Below are 21,586 nucleotides of genomic sequence, written 5' to 3'. Positions count from 1 at the left end.
GCTGAAAGCTAAGAGGACTTAAAATACTTACTGATGAAGATCAAAGAGCACAGCCTTCAGTATGGACTGCATCTCCATGTAAAGAAAATACAAATCCTCACCACTAAACCAATAAACGACATTCTTATCAATGGAAAAAAGATTGAAGTTGTCAAAGACTTCATTTTGCTTGACTATCAATACTCATGGAAGCAGCAGTCAAGAGATTAAATGACGTACTGCATTAAGCAAATCTACCAAACAAGACCTCATTAAAGTGTTCAAGAGCAAAGACGTCAGTTTGAGGACTAAGGTGTGCCTGACGCAAGCCATGGTAATTTCATGTGAAAGTTGGACAGTGAATAAGGAAGACCATAGAAGAACTGATGCATTTGAGTTACAGTGTTGGATGAGAATGTGAAAACTATCACGTATTGTCAAAAGAACAAACAGATCTGTGTTGGAAGAAGTACAACCAGAATGCTCCTTGGAAACTAAGATGGCAGACTTTGTCTCTCATACTTCAGACATATTGTTAGGAGGGACCAGTCCCTGAAGAAGGGTATCATGTTTGGTAAAGTGGAGGGTCGGAGAAGACAAGGAAGACCTCCAACGAGATGGACTGGCACAGTGACGGCAGCAATGGGCTCAGACGTAGCAATGATTCTGAGGTTGGCCCAGGACCGGATAGTGTTTCGTTCTGTTGTTCGGTCCCGACTCGGTGTCACGAAACAACAACAAACTTTCCTATCTGCACATTCATATCAATGGAAAGAGAACTTTCTAAATATATATGTATTTAAAGACTGTTTTGTTTTGTTTTTTACCCCACTTGATAAAAACAGAAAAATGCAACCTTTTTTCCTTGTGTTTAATTCATATGAGAAGACGAATTTACTAGCCAAGTTTTTAACATAAATCTTTGGTTGGGTTGCATTGAATAGTATGTGAATTATATCTCAATAAAACCGTTTTTAAAAAACAACAACAAAACCCCACAAACCTTTGTTTACTTGGGGATGGTAGTTATATGCCATGGAGTCGGTTTAATTAGCAGGACTGAAAAAATGGGTAGAATGACTTAGAAAGCTCATCCAATGATAGATGGACTTTTATAAAGCGTCTTTTAAAACTACAACAACCATTGTGTTTTGAAATAACTTCAAATAAGATCTTTCAGCCGCTGAATAAGACCAAGATTTTTTAACAATGACATATATGTAACCACATTGCTTTGGCTAGTTATTCAAACTTAATAATTATTATTAGTGATAACTTTGGAATGAGCACAAAAAGATTTTTCTATCACTAATTAAGGAAAAAACTGTTTAACTTCATATTATTTATTTAATCTTTAGCTCATCCTTCAAGCCATTCTTTTCCTGTGTATATTTAACTACATAGGAGGGGGCTTCAAAAAGTTCATGGAAAAATGGAATGAAAAGATAATGGAATTTTTCCATAAACTTTTGAAGCTCTGTTTTATAGCAATATTTGTATTAGTAGGTTGTTAAGTGCCATGGAGTCAGTTTCGACTCATAACAACCCTGTATAGGGTTTCCAAGGAGAAGCTGGTGAGTTTGAACCACAGACCTTGTGGTTCAAACTGAGCTTGCTGTCTAGTGTTTTATCCCACAGTGCCACACCAGGACTCTACAGTATTAGTATGGTGGCGGTGGCAGTTATGTGCCGTGGAATCAGTTCCGACACATAACGACCCTGTATAGGGTGTCTGAGGCTGTAAATCTGTATGGGAGCAGAAAGCCGTATTTCCCTCCTATGGAAATGCTGGAAGTTTCAAAATATAAAAATATATAAATGCAATGCACACACGTGTTGAGCTTACATGTTCAAATTTTTTTTTTTTTCACTAATAGGAGTTCATGATCAAAATGTTTGATTTTAATCTGAAGTTGAAAACTCATCTGTCGGGAAGACCTCACTTCCTGGTGGATTAGTAGTTACTACCACAGTGAGTGGTAAAAAGTCTAGTCCTGGCATTAGGGCGGAGCGGTTGGTGGGTTCAGGAAAGAAGCCTTAACCTGGACGCCACCAAGGGCTGGGACTCCGAAGGCTCAGCCTTCCCAGGTTCCTTCCTTCTCCCATTTCCCTGAGAGCCCCCTTCCCATCTCGTACCTTGTTGAGGAACTGGTTCCAGCCAGAGGGGCAGCCCCCCAGGACTGTGGGCAGCAGGGCTGGGGGCAGGGTCTCGCGGGTGCTGTTGCTGCGCTTGCAGATGTAGGGCAAGGCTGTCAGACATCTCTGGTCCCCCCAGTCCGCTGTGGAAACAGAAAGGACAGTTACCACCAGGGCAGGGCTACTGAACCCATGCCTTGGGAGGAGGCTGGGCTGGGGCTCCCACCTCCTGGGTCCAGCTCTCAACTCAAGTCCTCTGTGGCTATGGGTGTCAGGAACAGGCTGTCCTCTCTGGGTCTAGCCCTGACAAGATACTGTGGATTGGGGGCACAAAGAGCCCAGCCAGGCTCTGCTTACTGCCTGCAAATGAACCTCTCGGCTGACTACCCCTTGTGTCTTGCCCTCACCTCGGCTGGCTGTCATGTACACACACTTCTTGTCCTTGCCGATGGGCCGCGGTTTGCCAGGTGCCCAGGAGATGAAGTTGATAATGGAATCATCTGTCCACCTGCAAAAGCACCGAGCAGGGATGGCGCCAACACTGGAGAGGCGCGGGCACGGCCTCCTCGTTTCCAGCACGAAGGCCATGGGAAAGGGGGCAGAGAGGAGCCCAAGTCCAGGGACTCAGTGGCTGTAGGCTGAAAAGGAGGGCTGCTAATAAGCTCGGTGCAGCCAGGGGCCCAGGGACCCCAGCCCTCCCTGAGCACTCATCTAACTAGAAAAGACGATGGAGACCCCCAGAGCAAGGCTCCAACAGCCAGGCTACAACTCCAGTATCCAGACCCTGAAGAGAGAGGCCTCTCTGGACCATCCTGCTTTCTTGCACACATCCTGAACAGGCCTGGCCCATGACATAATATGGACTGCCGTCACTTAGGGTCACTCTGCTCAGGACTGCACTGGCTGTTTCCAGTCCTCACCACCAGACAGACATCGTTACTGTTGTTAGGTGCCACCGAGTGGGTACTGATTCATAGCGACCTTATGCACAGCAGAACGAAACACTGCCCGATCCTGGGCCAACCTCACTACTGTTGCCACACTTGAGTCCACTGATGCTGCCACTTGGCCAATCCATCTTGTTGGGGGTCTTCCTCTTTTTCTCTGACCCTCCACCTTACCAAACATGAGATCCTTCTCCAGTGACTGGTCCCTCCTGACAATATGTCTGAAGTATGAGAGACGAAGTTTGGCCATACTGGCCTCCAAGGAGAACTCTGGCTGCACTTCTTTCAAAACGGAGCCATTGGTTCTTTTGGCAGCCCATGGCACTTCACTCTCCCCATTTTCAGATGGGAACAGTGAAGTCCAGAAAGGTTGGCGTTTGTTTAAGGTCACACAGTGCAGAGAGGAGCAGGGCTGGACTCAAACCCAGGTTTATAGTCTGTGTGCTTGGCCACCTCCTCTCACATCCAATGCCCACTGGGCTCCTACCTGAAACGTCCACTGCTTTCCAAGGTGTGCAGGCCGATCCACCAGTGCTGTTCCTGACCCCGGGAGAACTGGGGAAGGCGGCAAGCAGGTGAGGGTTGGCAAGGCCTCCCCTACGCCGCCCCCCACGTCTGCCACGGAGTGCCCACCTTCTGCAGGTTATGGCCCAGGAAGTCCAGCTCCGCCTGGCTGTGCACGGAGGTCAGTTCCGCATGGAACCACGTGCAGATTCGCTGCGCCTGGGCCCACGTGGAGTGGTGCTCAAAGAACTTGTACTCCGCCTCCTGAAAGCGCAACCATTCCCGCCGGCCTGGGGAACAGGTCGAGGAAGGAGCTGGGCGGCTAGGCCAGCGAGCGGACGGGCTAGCCCATCGGACTCTGCAGCAACTAACCACCATAGGGTTGGGCCAGAGCCTGCAGCTCCTTCGCGGCGGAGGCAGACAGGACGGAAGGTGCCCTGACCCGAGCCAATTCAGTTCCCATCTCTAGGTTCCAACCCTACCCCTTCGCATCGGGTGCTGACGTTCCCTCCCCTCTCCCGAGCCTCACCTTGAGGACCCACGTCCGGTTCCCGCACGTCGGTGCCTGCGGGGACAACGTGGACAGAAACACTGCAGGGAAAGGCGTCCCTGCCAGGGTACCAGATCCTCCAACCCGCCAGTTTCCAGAGTCCCGTTCCCGTGAGCCCCCCACCTCTGGGAATCTTGCATATCCAGTCCAGGGACGTCTCGCACTGCAGAGCCATCCACTGCAGGGAGGCCAGGTCGAGCACCGCGCAGCTCCGGATGTCATCATCGTCATGCCGACTCCGGTCGAAATTGTGGTATGAGAACTGGGGGACATGCGCAAGGACGGGTGGAGGGGGTCCAAGGCATACCCCGCCGTCGGAACCCCCTTATAAGAGGGACAACTGGCCTGGACGTCCTTCCACCTGCCCCCAAACTGCTTTACTATTACCTGCCAGCAGGGTCAGTCCCCGCCCCCTCCAGGCCCGCTTACTCCCAGGCCGTCGCTCCAACGCCAGCTCTGTCCACCACGAGGGTCGCGCCGGTTCAGCCCCATCCAGAACCAGTGCTGTTCGTGGATCTCGGGCTCTGACTCACTTCAGCACGGCGGGGAGAGGTCAGGGGACAGAAAGGCGGGATACGAATGAGCGGAACAGGGGTCCTCAGCCACTTCCTGCCCCTGGCATCTGCGCTTCACACTCATGGCCAAATACAATGTTGGACCCTCTTTAAAGGGGAGAGAATCCAAGAGAAGTGGGAGCTCTGGGCTGGGCACTTGGGTCCCTCGGCTTTACCAGCAAGACCCTGGTGACTTGACTTTCGGGTGTTTGGAAGTTGGTGGGGATGAAGCATAAACTGGGATTCACATTCTCGATCACCCAGAACCGGCTCTGTAACCAACTTCTGCCAGAGCGGTGCTCACAGAGCCTGGTGGGTTCCAACCTCAAAGTTAAGTGCCCAAAGAGCACTTAAACCACTGTACCACTTGGGCTCCTTTGCTGGGAGGAGCTCTGCCTAGAATTAAACTCTCAGGAAGCCTGGGTCCAGTTTGGGTTTCCCCCCTTGCTGAGGGCATGGAGGTGTGTCAGGATACTGTGACTTCACAGGGCCCCTGAGCAAATGCTAATCCTGTTCCCCCTATCCCTGGGATAAGTTGTTTATTAAGTGAGGGTTGTTACAGGATGATGTAGGGCCAGGGGGGAAAAACACTCAATTTGGATCAGATTGTGGAAAATTTTGCAATGGGGAGAAAGGGATAAGGGGGTGGAGACTTATGTAAAAGGGGGCTGTTGCTGATGAGCAACATGGGGTTTTGAAAACCAGTGTGCCTCCTCCTCCTAGCAAGCCTATTTGAGGGCGATGGGGTAGACCTGGATCTAGGAAGAGAATCACGTGTCATTCCAAGCCCACAGGCAGGCCCCATGAGAGTCACCTTCTCCCCCCAGCAAACCAGCAGCTACCACTGCTGCGCATGAAGACCCACTTATAACTGCGCACACATACTGGCACTCAGGCACCTGTGCCCCCCAAGCCCTCAGCAGGTTCCACCTCAGTACCCGAAGATTTTGTTGAGCATGTTGGCCACAAAGTGCTCCTCCTCATAGCTGGCCAGGCTGAGCAGCTGGGCCCCCAGTTCCTGGCAGGCGCCCTGGGCCTGGACCCAGCTCCTCTTGTCCTGCAGCCGGTCGGAGCTGAACACCTGCAAGAGCAGAGCCGTTGTCCCAAAGGCCCAAGGCAGCAGGGGGAACTGGGCTTTACTGGACACAGGGACAATGATGCCCTCAGAGAATGAGCCCAGGGGAAGGGGGCTGGTACAGTCAGCTCCTAGTTAACAGCCCTCTGACCTGTCCCCTAACCATGAGGTCATGTGGGCTCTGATCCCAGCCTAGCTTCCCCCAGGGTCAGGTCCTTCATGGAATAAAGGATCTTGGGTTACACTGATGGCTCCCAAACTAACTGTGCTGAGTTTAAAAGTTCAGATTATCAGGCCCCACCCAGACCTCCAGCTCCAAATCTCCATGGTGGACGGAGGTCTAGATTATCATGTATCCATCTCTCCCAGGTGCCTGAAGAACAGCCAGCCTGGCCCCAGCATCCTCTGAAACAGTAGCTCTCTCTGGTTCCTTCAATTCCTCAAACATTTACTGAGCACCAACTATGTGCCAGCCTCCGAGCCCAACACATCAGCTTAATCCCACTGACAAGAGCTTCAGCAGTCTGGTGTGGGGGAAGGTGTCTGCAGGCCCACCCATCAAGGCTGTGGCTGGCTCCCACTGGGACCCCTCCAGGGATGCTGCCTCTGTGCTTGCCTACCTCTGCCTCCCTCCCAACAAGATGTCCTACCTTATAGCAATGCCGGAGTTTGGGGTCTGAGGCCCAGCCCTGGGGGCAGGAGCCGGTGAGGCTGGGTGTGGGGTCTGGCCCAGGCAGCTCTGGCGTCACAGGCGTGCCCAGGCTCTGCCGGCAGATGTATCGAGCCCGGAACTCGGTGCAGTTCTTCACCTCCCACAGCCCCATGGCGCTGCCTGTGGCCAGGGCTACGCAGCCCCCACGGCTGTACCCTGAAAGGGGGAACAAGGGGATCCACACACTGGAAAAGGATTCACAGTCTGGTCCTCCCTTGTACCCCCTCAGAGCACCAGCAAGGCCTGGCACTGGGAACCAGCTGGCCATCTCTACAAGGACACTCTGTAGGGTCCAGATCCAGGCAGGAGGAAAAGAAATGGATGCAGAGGGACAAGGTTCAAGTCCTAGCTCTGTGTTTACTCTTGTGAGATCTTCAGCAATTTACTTAACCTCTCTGAGCTGGATTCATCATCTGCCTCAGTGAGTTATTGAAAGGGTTAAAAAAGATAATGAACGTGGCATAATAATCATAACAATTGCAAAAACAATTGTGTTGTTGCTGTTAGGAGTCTTTCGGTGGAGTTCCAACTCATAGTGACCCTCTGTGACAAAGGCAAAGTGCCCCAGTGGGCTTTCTTTCTGTAATCTTCACGGAAATGGACTACCATGGCGTTCTTCCTTGGAGTTGTTGGGTGGCTTCGAACCACCAACCTTCTAGTTAGCAGTCACACAACATAAGGGCTCCCAACACCTGTATAGTGCTCACTGCTCTAAGTACTTTACCTATATTGATCCATTTGAACCTCACCTCTGAGGAAGGTACCCACCTCACCATTATACAGATGAGGAAACTGAGGCTCAAAGGATGCACAACTAGTAAACACAGAGTCAGGATCTGAACCCTGGGCCATTTCGCTCCAGAGCCTGTTCTCATAACCACTAGCCCACTGAGTGATCAAGTCATGGCAAAGCCTTGGGTCCCGGTCCTGGTGTGGCTGGTCCGCCTCCAGCCTCCCAGCTTCCCCCCAGCCAAGGGTATGGGAGGTGACGAAGCGCTGTGGAGAAGGCTCACCAGGCTGGTCCCGGTTCCAGTGAGTGTACATGACCTCATCCCCGCTGAGCCAGCGGAAGGAGCCGGTGCTGTTGAGGTCCTGCAACGCTGTCCAGAAGTACTTGCCATCCCAGTTGTAGATGAGGCTGCTGACGAAGGCCTGCTCAAACCTGTGGGAGAGAGGCTGCTCAAGGCAGAGGGGTCCCCCCACCACTTCCTGGGCCAGTCCTGTGCTTGGTAGGCCAGAGGCGCTGCCCTGGGAGCTTGAATACTCTGCCTGGCCAGTAACTTGCTTAGGAAAACAGGGGCCCTGCAGCTGATTCACAGAGCGACCGTCCATACCTCCTCTCTGGTAAGAAGAGAAAACTGGACACAGCTAAGGAGGCCTGCCTTTCTTGGGTGTCCAGCCCACGCCAATAGGAGGGGAGACAAAAGTATTGCTACATCACAGAATATTAAACAAAAATATTAGCACAAGAAACTGTTGTTTATCATCCTCCATGTAAGTGTATAAACTTCTAAAAGCAGTGCCCCATCTCTGGTCTTCCCCTGAAGAATTCTGCGCTTCCATTTACAGACACCCCATCCAAACGATGTGTCGGCATCCTTGAGGAACTCAATCCTGTTCCTTTAAACATCCTTTGAGTTGTAGACACCCAAATAAGTCTGAAGGGATAAGATAAGGGCTGGAGGGTGGATGGGGTAAAGTTTTCCAAGGACATTTTCCTACGCCAGCCCTAGCTACTCTTGAAAAATGAACAGGTGCATTGTCATGATAGAAAAATATTCCTCAGAGCAACTTTCCTGGCCTTTTTCTCACTAAGGTGATTTTCAATTTCCTTAAAATATCTTGATAATAAGCCTTGGCCATCATCCTGTGACCTTTGAGAACATCTATCAAGATTACTTAAAAAACAAAAAAAAACAACCACAAAATTATTTCTTTGCCTTGAGTTTAACTGGTCCAGCAGAAGCTACTGTTTTGGTTGGACCACTTCCTTAAAGGCACCCCAACGAGACTAAGGTCAGTGTATCCCTGAGAGAACCTGTCTGCAGCCATCCACTGATCGCAGAGACATGTTTAAGCACGTTTTGCTTGGGATAAACTGGTGCCTGTATGAACTGAAACCCTAGTAGCAAGGTTTTGACTCACCGTCGTACTTACCCCTGCCCAGACCCTGCCCCACACTGGGGTCGCTTAAAGAATGATTCATCCTTGTGACAAGATTAGAAAGAGGTCCTGGGGGCAGTTGGGGTTCAAAGGATTCCAGGTCCCTCTGAGTATGATGGCAGGATATTGTTACCCCTTTGGGTGGAGGGAACCCCTTAGGCCAAGACTCCAGTCCCTTCCTGTACCTGTTGGTGATGGTGACCAGCTGGGAGCCATGGTCAGTACACAGGCGCCGGGCCTCACTGTAGGTCACTTGGTCCTCTCCCAGCCAGTAGCAGGATGGGCTATGCCACGTCCAACCCTTAGCCAAGAGAATGAGGAGAAAGTGGGCATATGGGAGAGGGCCTCTCCCCCTGTGTCCCTAGGGGTGGGAAGTCACCAGTGGACACACAACAGAAGGACATTGGCTTTGACCCCAGAGCAGTAGTTCCTGTGGCTGCACTCAGGTCTCCCCATACCTCCCTTCTCATCGCTGCCCACAAAGTATGGCCCGAGGGTGGCTGCTCTGTGACTGGGCTCAAATGCTGGGTAGCTCATGGGATTCCTCTCTTGGACATTTGCACCAAAAGATACCGTGGGCAGACTGCCAGCTGGCTGAGGCACCAAAGCTGGAAAACTGGGGCAAGCTGTCAGGATATTCAGAGCTCTGTGATCTCGGGGGAGTCAGGAAAGCTGGGGTAAGCGGAGGAGGTGCCTGGCCCAGAGCATCAACCAGCACAAGTACAGTGTAGACTCCTAAGAGCCTGGCTCACCTAAGAGGCCCCATCCCTCAGAGTCCTTCTTCCTCAGGCCACTCTGAGCAGCATTTGTCCCAGCCACCAAGACCCTGCCTTACAGATAAGTCACTGAGGCTCTGAGAAATCAAGTGGCCTGTCCCTGGTCACACAGACAGCAAAGGTGGAGCCTGAACTTGAACCCACACTACTCCAAGACTAGCCCCTCCTTCTCAGGTGTTGGGCATGGACCTGGCAGCCTGGGAGGAGGCTGGAGGTGGGGGGAGAATGAGACTACGTCGCCCCCTGGGCAGGAGCCAAGGCATAAGGAGGGGTGTGTGTCTAGGTGGGGAGGAGGTACTGGTAGGCTCAGCAGGCTCTGCAGGTATGAAGCAGTTACCCCCGCCTCCAGAACACAGCCCCTGGGCTGCTCCCCATCCCTGAAACTATCCTGGCCCCACAGACTTCTCAGGGGGCTCCTACCTACTCCCTCCTCTGTCCACAGTGGACGTCACATCTGCTGGCATTTCCTGCCCCCTCGCCCTGGGAGGTTTTAGGGCGTGGGTGGAGTGGGTGTGACAGGGTAAGGGGGCTTAGTCCAAAGGAAAACAAAGTGTGGAGCCAGGCTGGCAGTGAGGGGCCGGCAGGAGGAACGTGGCTGCCAGCCGGGCAGATGGCGCCGTTAGAAGCCAAAACACCACAAAGTACCCTTTATGAGCGATCCTGTACACAGCCATACTGCGCACCCCTGCTCAGCTGGGGTCCCGAGGAGGGGAGCCTGGGAGGCCTAGGGGAAGAAAGTCAGTCCATGGCTCCCTCACCCACACCCTTGCCTGTACACTCAGTCCCTGTCATTCATTCCTGAATTCCCTCTCTCACTCCCCAAAGTCTTCTGGAAGTCCAGGGGGGAGGCTAAGAGCACAGGAAGGGAAGACACATTGCCACCCACATTAGCCCCTCTTTCTCCCAGAGCGCACATTTGATAAGACTACGTGTGTCAGCAGGCCCCCGTGGGACGCAGGCTTCACCCAACAGACCCTGGTGGGACGCAGGCTTCACCTATCAGACCCAGGTGGGATGCAGGCTCCACCCAGCAGCCCTACCTCCTCATTCTCTGATGGCTCAGGGCTGGGGATGGAAGGCTCTGCTTCCTCCATACGCCCCCTTCACTCCCCAACACCCCATCTCCTTCAAAAACAGAATTCAAGACTGGGCAGCAAATGCTCCAGAAACAGCCTCACCTTTCGGCAACCATGATCCTCCTCGCTGGTGCCCTGGCTCAGCTGACCTGCCTTTTTGCAGATGGATGGCAAGGACTGGTTACAGGGACTATCATTCCAGCGACCCTCCTAGGGACACAGGGTTGGGGAGAGTCTCAGATCCCCCACCCCAGCTCTGCCAAACCCCCAGTGAACCTGGTCTCAGGCCTGCCCTTCCTTCAGACTTGCTGTGGGATTCTGAGTCTGTCCTGGGGGAGGGGTGGGAGTGGGGGTAAAATGCAGACAGCTGGTTAGTCTGGAAGCACCTCAGGGTTGATGAGAACACAAATCAAATAAAGGTGTGAAATCGCTCAGAAACATTGACAAGCACTATCTAAATGGGGGGGGGGGGGGGGAAAGGTGTAAAAATTACTTATAGCTCGTTTTATAAACATCAAGGACAAATTGGCTATGAGTACTAAAAGTATCTGAAGGCAGGACAGACAGACAAGCTGATGGTATCCAGGTAGTACCTGTACACCCAGGGAGGACTCATGAAGCTGAAGAGTTTAGTTCTGAACCCTTACGGAGTGCTGGTGACTCTGTTGGATAAGCACTGAACTGCTAACCACAAGGGTGGCAATTCAAATCCACCAGCCTCTCCATGGGAGAAAGATGAAGCTTTCTGCTCCCATAAAAATTTACAGCCTCGGAAACACTATTCAAAGTCGTTCTGAGTCGGAACTGACTCGTAGCAGTTACCAATCCGCCTTAGTCCTCCTTGGTGTTGGATTCCCAGCATCAAGGAAAATGCACAGCGCATAGTAGGTATTCAATCACCGGTCTAACTTTTTAGCATCCCTGTCATGGATTGAATTGTGTTCCCCCATGTGGATACGATCCCATAGGGAAGTAGGCTTTTCGTATGTGAATGTGCTTGTAGCATAGGGGTTACAAATCAGGCTGCGAACTGCAAGGTCAGCAGTTTGAAACTACCAGCTGTTCCATGGAAGAAAGATGAGGCTTTACATCCTCGGAAACCCTGTACAGGGTCACTATGAGTCGGAACTGACTCCACGGCTCATAACAACAATGTGCTTGTATCCATGTGGTCTTAAACCAATCACATTGGGGATATAAAAGGCGTTTAGGTACAGAAGCAAGTGGAAATGGAGGAAAGATGAAACCACGTGCCATCTCCCAGAAACACTGAGAAAGAGATTTTTCCCCAGAGTGAACAGAGAGTTTGCCCCTACAGCCAGCGCCCTGAATTTGGACTTCTAACCTCCTAAACTGTGAAAATAAATCTGTTAATTAAAACCACTCACTTGTGCTATTTCTGTTAGCAACATTAAGAAATAAAGACAATCCCCTAAGCCAGATGATGGCTCTGTCGCTACAGGCTCTGCTGGCTCTGACGTTCGTTCGTAGTATCTAATGGCTAAATGTCCGATCTGTCCCTGGTACAGTGATCTACCCCTCAGGCTATTTCCCACTTTTCAAAGGTTCCCTTGGAGTTCTGGTGTGGTGCTGTAGGATAAGCACTGGACTGCTAACCACGAGATCAGCAGTTCAAACCCAATGGTCCCTCCTCAGAAACCCTATACAGGGTTGATATGACTCAGAACCGACTTGACGTCACTTAACAAGAAATTACTTAACGTTATCGAATCAAGACTCTGATAGGGTTTCCAAGGAACTGCTAGTGCGTTTGAACCACCGACCTGGCAGTCCAGTGCATTATCCTACAGTGCCACACCAGAAGTCCAACAACAACAACAAAGGGTCTCTTCTGTGCAGGATGCTCTTCATCACTTCCTCCCTCTACCCATCTTGGCCAAAATCATGGCCAACAGTCATGACTCCATGGCTTAGGAAGACAAGTCCCTGAGCTGGGTGGGAGTTTGGGGGCATATCCACTAGTAATTATGTGTTCTGATACCACATATAGACCAAGAATGTGCCAGGAAGCATCCTCAGTCTTCATGACAGTTAACTCCTTTAATCCTCCCTGAAGCACTGCTAGTGTTGCACTGAGGTACAGTAAGTTACAGTAAGTAACTTAGTAGGGGCATAGCTAGTTAGGGATGAAGGCAGGATTCAACCCCAGGCAGTTTCTCCCTGTGGAAGGGAAGGGAGTGGTGGAGGAAGGGCTGCTGAGAGAATAAGAGGGATGTGGCTGTGACAGACAGACGGACATTAACCTGGGACGTTCAGAGGCTGGAAGAGGAACAGAGGATGGGCTGTCCACTAAGACATGTCCTTCAGCAGGGACAGTACCAGGAGGGTCGGGTGAGGGAGAGGGGAGTCTCACCGGCCCCCAGATGGTGACACAGTCCTCGAGGCTGTCCCGGAAATTGTTGGGCTCAAAGGGATGCCAGTGTGTGAAGCTCACCAGGCTGCCATCTGACCACTCAAAATTCATCTGCAGCTTCAAATCGTTAAGGCCGATCCACAACTCCTCCACTTCTGGAAGTTGGGGTAAAAGGGAAAAGGGACAAGAAGAGGGTCATCTTCCTCCAAAAGTAAGGAAAGAAGGGGCAGCCCCCTGGCCTCCTGGCCTCCGCCCGGGCACGTGCATGGGCAGCCCCTCACCCTGTTTGATCTGCTGAGTGATGAACTCCAGCTCGGCCATGCTGTGAATGCTGAGCAGGTCACCACCGCCCCGCAGACACGCCTTCTTGGACTCCTGCCAGCTACGCTTCTCAGCCTGCAGGCGGTAGCAGTGGCCCTGGAAGGGCTGCCAGCTGGGCTCACAGTCCACCTTCACGTTGGCCCACGCGTCTGCAGAGATCCAGAGGCCGCTGCTCAGGGACCCCGCCACCCAGCCTCAGCACCTTATCCCAGACTCACCTTGTCTCCACCCCTATCCCAGATCTTCCCTCCCCACCAGGGCAGGCCTTGGATATACTGAAAACATAAGCCCCTCAGAACTCCTGGTGCTGAGCTGCTTATTGAAAGGTCAGCACTTGGAACTCACGCAGCTGTTCCTCCAAGGGAGAAAGCCCTAGACATTGGTTTTCATAAAGATTATAGCCAAGAAAACCTTACGGACTCGTAACCACTACGCTACCAGAGCTCCTTAATGGGGGACAGTTAGGCCCATCTGGAGACTGAGAGAACAGCAGGGGTGGAGTGGGGCAGGGGAGTCACTGCTGATTGGCTGGGAGTGATGTCATCTCTCCCCCCCCAAATCTAGGATTCTTTCCCTAGTTCCCTCCTCAACCCCAGATTCCCCTCCCTGCACCTCAGGACTGAGAAACTAATGGGGGACCTTTCCTCGGCCCATCCCCATGCATTTCAGGTTCAACCTGTAGCCAGAGCTCTAGGAAAAGGTCTGAGGGCCTTGAAGGCAAACAAGCCCTCACTTGGGTCTTGGCAAGAGCAAACAGGCCTTCACCAAGCCACCCACAATGGCAGGCTCGGGCAGGGCTCTGCTGGCCAGGTGGCAGGCCATGTGCCTACTCAAAGCAACACCTCAGACTGGGAATCTAGACCCTTGAGACTGTTTCCTGGAAACACTGACAAGTGAATGGGGCTGAGACCCTGAGGGCAAGATCCCATCCGAAGCTGCAGGCAGGCAGACTAGCAGAGTTCCCGAGGGGAGCGCTTTGAGCGCTTGGAGTAAGGGAGTTCAGAAAATGCAAATGCTTTTGGGGGCCATGAAGGCACCTGACTTCGGAATGCCAAGCCTTGAGAGGTGAGGTCTGGAAAATGTGGCTCGAGCAGAAAGAGGTGTGCTGGGATGAGGGAGGGACCCGGAGAGATAGGTCTGCAGGTCCAGAGAAGCTAAAGGAAAATTTTACAGGGGCTGCTAGGCAGGTCCAGGGGACAGGGAGCTTATGAGGGGCCAGTCCTACTGGGGACCACCAGGGACCTGTGGCCCTCCTTCTTTCAGAAAGCAGCTTCTGGAAAGATCTGGGATTGGTGCTGGCTGCAGCACCCACTCCAAGCAGAGGTGGGGTGCTCTGGATGCACAGTGACTGTATTTTAAGTCTTTGCTCCTAATCCCCAGTACCGACAGCCTCAAATCAAACTCTGGCAAGACTTTAATGCTCAGGAGTATACGTTTTACTCTGTACGTCCTTTAATTTCTGTGCGTTTGTGGATATTTTTTGTGGTCCTGCCATATTTCCCTTGTGAAAAAAAAAAAACAACGAAACTAAAAACCCTCTTCACCATCCCCACAGCCACCCAGACTGCTACAGTGCCTCTACCTACTGATTCACTCCAGTCACCATCTACTCACAGGCCCCTTGGAACTAGGCCAGGTCTCCAGCCTTACTTACACCCAGCCTGCAGGGCGCTGAGTTTGTTCTGTTCTTTTTGCACATGAGGCCCCTGCACCTCAGAGACTGAACTGTTTGTCCAGAGCCCCACATGGCAAGGGGCAAAGTAAGGAGTAGAATGCAAGTCTCCAGGCCCCCAATGCAGTGCCCTGCCCATGGCCTTTCCTGTCCATGCGGCCCCCAGGGAGATCCCTATGACTCACTAATGGGAATGCAATACAATCCCCTGCTTTAAAGCCTGCTTAGGCTCTCCACAGAGTCCTGGTGTGGTGCTGTGGGCTAATGAGTCAGATTGCAAAGTCATTTGAACTGTAAGGTCGGTGGTTCAAGCTCACCAGCTGCTCCCTGGAAACTCTATACCGGGCCGCTATGGGTTGGAATTGAGTCGAAAGCACTTAATAACAACAACAACAAGGCTCTCCACAGCCTACCTGGTACCGCCCTCTTCACCCTGCTCTCTAAGTCAGCACTCCTCAAATGGGAGCTGTCCAGGAATCAATCACCTGAGGATACCTCTCAATACAGCTTCCAAGTTTCTGCATTTCTAATAAGTTCCCAGGAGACTACACTTTAAATACAGTCATGCATCACTTAACATCTACTATGCGTAATGTAAGATAGGACGTTAAGTGATTTTGATGTTCTTTGGACATGCCTAAATCACACATGATAATTCCACATTTGTGTTGTTTTATAACTTTTTGTTTCACTTCCAAATAGATATGTCTCCTTTGCCTTTTGCTGCTAAGATTAATAAGCACTGGTGTTTAGTTGTGTTTGGAAGCCATGATGCACTTCACAGTAATATTTTCCAAATAAAATTAAACAGATACAGTGCTACCACAAATAAGAGAAACGTCATAGTACAGGAGAGAAGATTGTCTGGGCTGCCTACCTGTGGGAGCATACATGGTAACTTTTTAACCCTAAATAGGGAAAGTTTGCATTAAAACAAGGATGGAAAGTGCACTACATACATAAGCCAATTAGAATTATGTATGTAGTACATACATAAGCCAATTAGAATCTCCTGAATTTTGTGTGTTATCCTAATGTGGTGCTGCAGGGTAACGTGCTTGACCACAGTGTTAGTTTGAGCCACAAGGACGGTGCTTCAAACTTACTGGCCACTCCTCAGAAACCCTATACAGTTATAAGTCGGAACTGACTCGAAGGCACTTATCCTACAGCACCACACCACACAATCCCAGTGTAGTGCTGTAGGATAAACACTGGCTGGTAGGATTAGCAGTCCAGTGTTCATCCCACAGTGTCACACCAGGATTCTACACAAAATTCAGGAGATTCTAATTGTGTTTTGAGATGTCTGTTACATCCTGCAGACACGTCTCCACAAAGTCAGGGCAAGTATTGCTAACATTTAACATCGCTCTCAGCAAATGTTCTCAGAGTGAATGAATGACACATTGCAACTTGTTCAAGCTTTAGCTGAACAATTAAATATGAACCAAGAGGATCAGACACTGGGTCTGTGGAGGTAGCAAGAGAAGAGACAAGTCTACCAGTGGCTATAACCCTGGCGAGTTCCACTCCCACCTGACCGCCCAGAGTCTCACTTACCTGGGGGGGGCTTACCTGGAGAGGTGGGTTCTATAGTGGCGTTGGGCTTCTTTTTGCACACATAGGGCAGTGCAATGCTGCAGTCCCGATTCTGCCAGCCACCAGAGGACTCAGTGCGGATCACCCCACAGTTCTCATCACTCGGGTTGTCTGGCTGATCTGTGGGGGGAAGACAGGGCACCCCTTGGCCCCTCAAGCCTTTCCCAAAAACCCCTGCTTGTCTCCCTTCCCTCAGAGGCCTTAGCTAGCCAGAGATGCCCTCTGGTCTAGCCCTCCTTAATGGAGACAGTAGAGCCCTCCACCACTCTGACCGGCTCCCCCAGGGTCTTGCACCCTTCATCCTGCCTCCTTGGCCAGGTGACTGGGCACATGGTACTCACTGCACAAAGGTGTCTGCTGTGTTGGGAATGAGTGGAGGCTGAAGCCAGCTCACACCATGGGCCTGTGGCCAGAGTCACTTCCTGATTCACACAAGACACTGCACTGGCTAGTCAGGCCCAGGCTAGGAGGGGTCTGAAATTGGAGCCCCCAACACACACACACACACACTGCTCCCAGTGAAGGAGGTGTTTTCTCAGCGCCCCAACCCACCCCTGATCCTCACCACTCTCCCAGTTGAGGTACTTGAGGGGCGAGTTGTCGGACCACTGCCAGCCGCCATTGGTGTCCAGGTCATTGAGGCCAATCCAGAGGGTGGAGCTATAGCCCGTGAGGAGTCCTAAAAGCGCCAGGGCCAATGACAAGGGGCAGTCCCTCCCTCAGCCCTCCCATTACCCCACACAAGTAGAAGGGGCTCAGGGCCCTCCAAAGGTGGGGACTGAGACCTCAGGTTCCTACTGCCCTGCCCTGCCCTGCCCTGCTCCCAGGGTGGGTCAGACCCCAGGCAACCCGCTTGGGGGTCCGGGGGGCTGCCCGCCCTCACCGTTGATGTAGGTCTGCTCATGGATTTCTGTGATGCTCAGCAGGTCTGCCCCCTGCTGCTCGCAGCTGGCCCAGGCCTCCCGCCATGACAGTGTGGACTGGAAGTTAAACTGGTAGCAGCTGTCGGTCAGCTGGTCCTTGTCCCAGAAGGTCTCGCAGTCATTACCTGCCACCAAGACAGCCGGATATGGGTCCCTTCCTGGGAGATCCTCAGGCAGTGCAGAGAACCCCAAGGTGGGAAGAGGGGCCGTGTTCTGCCGCCCACATTGATCCCTCTGGCACCGCCCACCCGACCCGCTCTCACTCTTGATGGGACAGAAACCCCAGCGCTCCTCCTTGCCGTAGTCCTGGGTGGTGGCGCACCAAAGGTGGCCGTCCTCGCGGCCCGTGCTGGTGCAGCCGTGGAACCACTGGTTGTCGTACTTGAAAGGGATGGTACACGGCTTCCCGTGGGAGTTCCCCTGGATGGTGTAGACCTCTGCGGAGGAGGGGAGCCAGGCCCTTGGCATCTGGACCCCAGAGCCTTCCCAACCCCTTGTCCCTCAGAAAGAAAAGCCCCTTTAATCCGGGATGCAGAAGAGAACCATGAGGGGGTGTAAGGCTCCCTCGGACCTCAGGCCAGCCCAGGAACGTGGGATAGGACCCCTGCTTAGCCCACAGGGCTGAGAAGAGATTTCCCCAATGCCTGGTGGCGACTCAGTGTGGGTGAAGTGGGTGAGGAGTCTCCAGGTCACCACAGAAAGGCTGCGTCCCATGGAACACCTGCTCCACCCCAGCCCAGGGGCTCTACTCCTTCGTCACCACAGACCCCCTTCTCTCCAAAGTTCCATCCTAGAACTCAAGGTAGCGTCCAGGGAAAACACCCCTCCCCGAGGATGAAGGCTGCCCACCACAAAAGGTCTCTCTATGGATAACTGTCTCCCATTCACCATCTACAAAGGGGATAAGGGCACCTCGGGGGTCACCCTGGGGCCTCCCTTGGGGAGTGGTCCCCTGGAAAAAAAGAATTTTCAGTTAATCTTGCTTTATACACTTATGCACTGTTTTTATCAATGTGTATTAATTTTGCAATTAAAAATAATGTAAATGCATCAAAATTTGAGTTTCTTAAGTGTTAAGAATGCTTTGTATTAGAATTACAGCAGAGACTTCCAAAGTTCTGTGGCAGCTCAGAGTTTCCAGTTCTGTCCCCCACTGGGCCTCGGGGACTCGCCCCTGTCCCCATGGAAGGCACCCCCCTCCACTGCCAACAGCCCCTCACCGTAGTAGGGCAGAGCACATAGATCCTCATCGGTGCCGTAGATACGCCACTGGCTGCTGCGGGTCTGGTCTCCTCGGTCAGGGGTGCCAGCCTTAGTGGCATTGCTGGCACGTCCCCCCAGAAGCAGTGACAGCTGGTCACTCAGTGTGCGACAATGCCAGCGCAGGTTCAGTGCCTCCCGGTCACACTCGTACATGCCCAGGGAGGCTGTGGTGTTGGTGCCTGGCCAACCTGTGCCCAGGCACTGCATGGCACCCAGGTTGAAGAGCCGGTTTCGGGAGACCCACTTCCAACGCTGGGCAGGTAGACTGGTGTTGCAGGCAGGAGTAACTCTGACCTGCCCACCCTGGGCCTCCAAGCAGCCCTGCAGTCCATGGCTGAAGATGAGGAAGACGTTGGGTTCTAGAAGGGAAGGCAGGGTAGACGTGAGACCATCCTTGGACTGCTGGCGCTGCCCTCAGATGCTGCCCACATTCCCAGTGTTGGGCTGAAGACCTCTCATTTGTCAGATGGTTCAATTCTCACCACTGACCTTTGGGGTGGCATGGGGGGGGGCACTGACATCCCCCTGGCACCAGACGAGGTGAAGTTTTCATGGCCAACCTCACGCCTATCTGTTCCACCCCCAAAAGTTAACCCCACTCCACTTGGCAAGTTGAGGATTATATTCTTTTCTGGAGATTGTATGAGGAGCTGTGTGAGGGGGTACTTACATCACACATACTGTGACCTTAACCATAAACTTCCCTCAAAAGTGGCCCAGGGCATTCTGTCTCACTCACTCTCCCTTTTGCCTTGCCGTTTCCCAGGCTTCCCCAGGCTTCGTCCTTCCCTCCCAGCCAGTCATGGCCCAACCTAACCATTTCACTCATTTCTGTTGTTAAATGTCTTCGAGTTGGTTCCAACTCAATGCAACCCTGAATAGATAGTGTTTCCGAGGAGTGGCTGGTGGGTTTGAACCACCCACCTTGCAGTTATCAGTCCAGTGCTTATCTTACAGAGCCACACCAGGACTCATTTTTTTAGACAGAGTTAAATAGAATATTTTAGCTCTTTGACTGGTTGAGGTGAGGTGGCAGAAATGGGGCAGGGCTGTTCAAAGTACAAGGGTTACTTTTTGGGGTGATGGGATGTTCTAAATTTAGATCGTCATGGTGGCTGCACTCTGTGGATATACTCCAAACTACTCTATTGTACAGAGTCCTAGTGTGGCCACTGTGGGTTAATGCGTCAGACTGCAAAGCCACTTGAACTGCAAGGTCCGTGGTTCAAGCTCACCAGCTGCTCCTCGGAAACCCTATACAGGGTCGCTATGGGTCAGAATCGACTCGACAGCACTTAACAACAACAACTCTATTGTATAAGGAGCTCTGGTAGCGTAGTGATTATGAGTCAGGCTGCTAACCTCATGGTCAGCAGTTTGAAACTCCCAGAAGTTCTGCGGGAGACAGATGAGGCTTTCTGCTCCCGGTAAAGATTTACAGCCTCGGAAACCCTATGAGTCAGAACCGACTCCATGGCACATCACCACCACCAATCTATTGTATAATTACATAAGTGAATCTTAGGATATGTGACTTATATATAGCTCAGTCAAGCTGTTAAAAGAAAGATTAGAGTGACTTTCGATCACACAGCTAGTGCACAAACCCAGGTTTCTCTCTTAACATCCATGTATTATAACCTTCCACACACATACAGCACATTCCAAAGCACTTCTTAATCCATTAGCTACTGGCCCCTCACAATGGTTTTCGTGTATTAAAAGCATGAACCAGACTACTACGGTTTAAATCTCAGCTCTTCAACTTAATATGTGACAAGTGTGTTTGGAACAGGGTCTGGCACATAGGAAGAGCGCTATCAATGTTTCTTATTATTTCATGTTAATGGTACAGAAACTGACTCAGGGTGGTGAATTAATTTAACCAGAATCATTAGGCTGGCTGGTAAGGGATAGAACTGAGACTTGGGGCCAGTCTCCTGAATCCAAAATCCAAGCGCTTTCTGTTCCACTATGTTAGCCTTAGCATCTTTCTATGGCCCATTCGCCTTGTTGTTAAGTGTCATTGAGTCGATTGTGACTCATAGTGATCCTGGAGAGAGTTTCTAAGGAGCACCTGGTGGATTTGAACTGCCAACCCTGTGGTTCAAACTGACCTTACAGTTCAGTGCTTAGGCAGTCAGAATGATCTTTTAAAGATGTCTGTCATTTCTAGACAACAATTATTGACAATTTTGCTTTTTACTAATAATGGAATGTTAAAGGTCACAATGAAGAAAAGTGATGAACTCAGTAACTTAGGAACTGAGATTCTTTCCATGACAAAAAAAAAAGCCATAAACACAGTAAAAATTCAAATGATAAACATATGCAACTTACTAGAAACAGATCATTCCATAATATAAAAAGAGCTTCTATCCCCAAGAACTAATAAATTATAAGGACAGTATCAAAAAAGAAGTAGAAAACGTAGAGAAGACATGAATGTTGTTACTGTTAAGTGCCATATAGGGTTTCCAAGGAGTGGCTGGTGACTTTGAACCGCCGACCTTATGGTTCAAACAGACTTGCAAGTTGAACTGGTGGTTTATAAAATCAAGTGTAATCATTCCTTAAATATTTGCGATGGCAGTCAGTCTCACAGTAAAAGTCCACATTCACAAGTCAGATAAGTCTCTCTTGCTAAAGTCCTTCAAAGGTGATTCATCAAACTTTAAAAACAATTCAAACTCTTGATTGGGGCTCCAAGGTTCCACAAGACTTGGGCCTGCCTCTCTCATCTCATATTGTCAAGCCATACTGGCGGACCTCTTTGTTGTTGTTTTGTTATTGTTAGGTGCCCTGAAGCAGACCTCTTTACTCTTCCTTAAATAATCTTGGTGTGGTGCTGTGAGATAAAGCACTGGACTGCAAGGTCAGTTTGAACCACAAGATCCGCAGTTCAGACTCATCAGCCACTCCTCAGAAACCCTATACAGGGTCACGATGGGTTGAAACC

At 51.3% G+C, this 21,586-nt stretch overlaps 1 protein-coding gene across 1 annotated transcript in view; it reads right to left on the bottom strand.

Moving 5' to 3' along the window:
* MRC2 (mannose receptor, C type 2) overlaps positions 1–21,586 on the bottom strand; it is an 84,189-nt gene that overhangs the window by 11,421 nt on the left and 51,182 nt on the right. The window contains exons 2-20 of the mRNA XM_006833557.1: positions 18,585–18,986; positions 17,628–17,801; positions 17,325–17,489; positions 17,007–17,120; positions 16,418–16,561; positions 13,128–13,316; positions 12,847–13,001; positions 10,575–10,682; positions 8,806–8,921; positions 7,471–7,619; positions 6,396–6,613; positions 5,609–5,751; positions 4,546–4,648; positions 4,240–4,378; positions 4,096–4,131; positions 3,696–3,856; positions 3,550–3,617; positions 2,523–2,623; positions 2,116–2,258 (exon numbers count right to left, since the gene is read on the bottom strand). Coding sequence (XP_006833620.1) covers positions 2,116–2,258; positions 2,523–2,623; positions 3,550–3,617; positions 3,696–3,856; positions 4,096–4,131; positions 4,240–4,378; positions 4,546–4,648; positions 5,609–5,751; positions 6,396–6,613; positions 7,471–7,619; positions 8,806–8,921; positions 10,575–10,682; positions 12,847–13,001; positions 13,128–13,316; positions 16,418–16,561; positions 17,007–17,120; positions 17,325–17,489; positions 17,628–17,801; positions 18,585–18,986 — 2,828 coding nt within the window. The remainder of the gene's footprint in view (positions 1–2,115; positions 2,259–2,522; positions 2,624–3,549; positions 3,618–3,695; positions 3,857–4,095; positions 4,132–4,239; positions 4,379–4,545; positions 4,649–5,608; positions 5,752–6,395; positions 6,614–7,470; positions 7,620–8,805; positions 8,922–10,574; positions 10,683–12,846; positions 13,002–13,127; positions 13,317–16,417; positions 16,562–17,006; positions 17,121–17,324; positions 17,490–17,627; positions 17,802–18,584; positions 18,987–21,586) is intronic.

The sequence above is a fragment of the Chrysochloris asiatica genome, unplaced genomic scaffold (assembly GCF_000296735.1).
Source record: "Chrysochloris asiatica unplaced genomic scaffold, ChrAsi1.0 scaffold00007, whole genome shotgun sequence".
NCBI classification, from domain to species: Eukaryota; Metazoa; Chordata; class Mammalia; order Afrosoricida; family Chrysochloridae; genus Chrysochloris; species Chrysochloris asiatica.
Note: the sequence above shows the minus strand (reverse complement) of the source record. Positions and strands in the feature narration are given on the sequence as shown.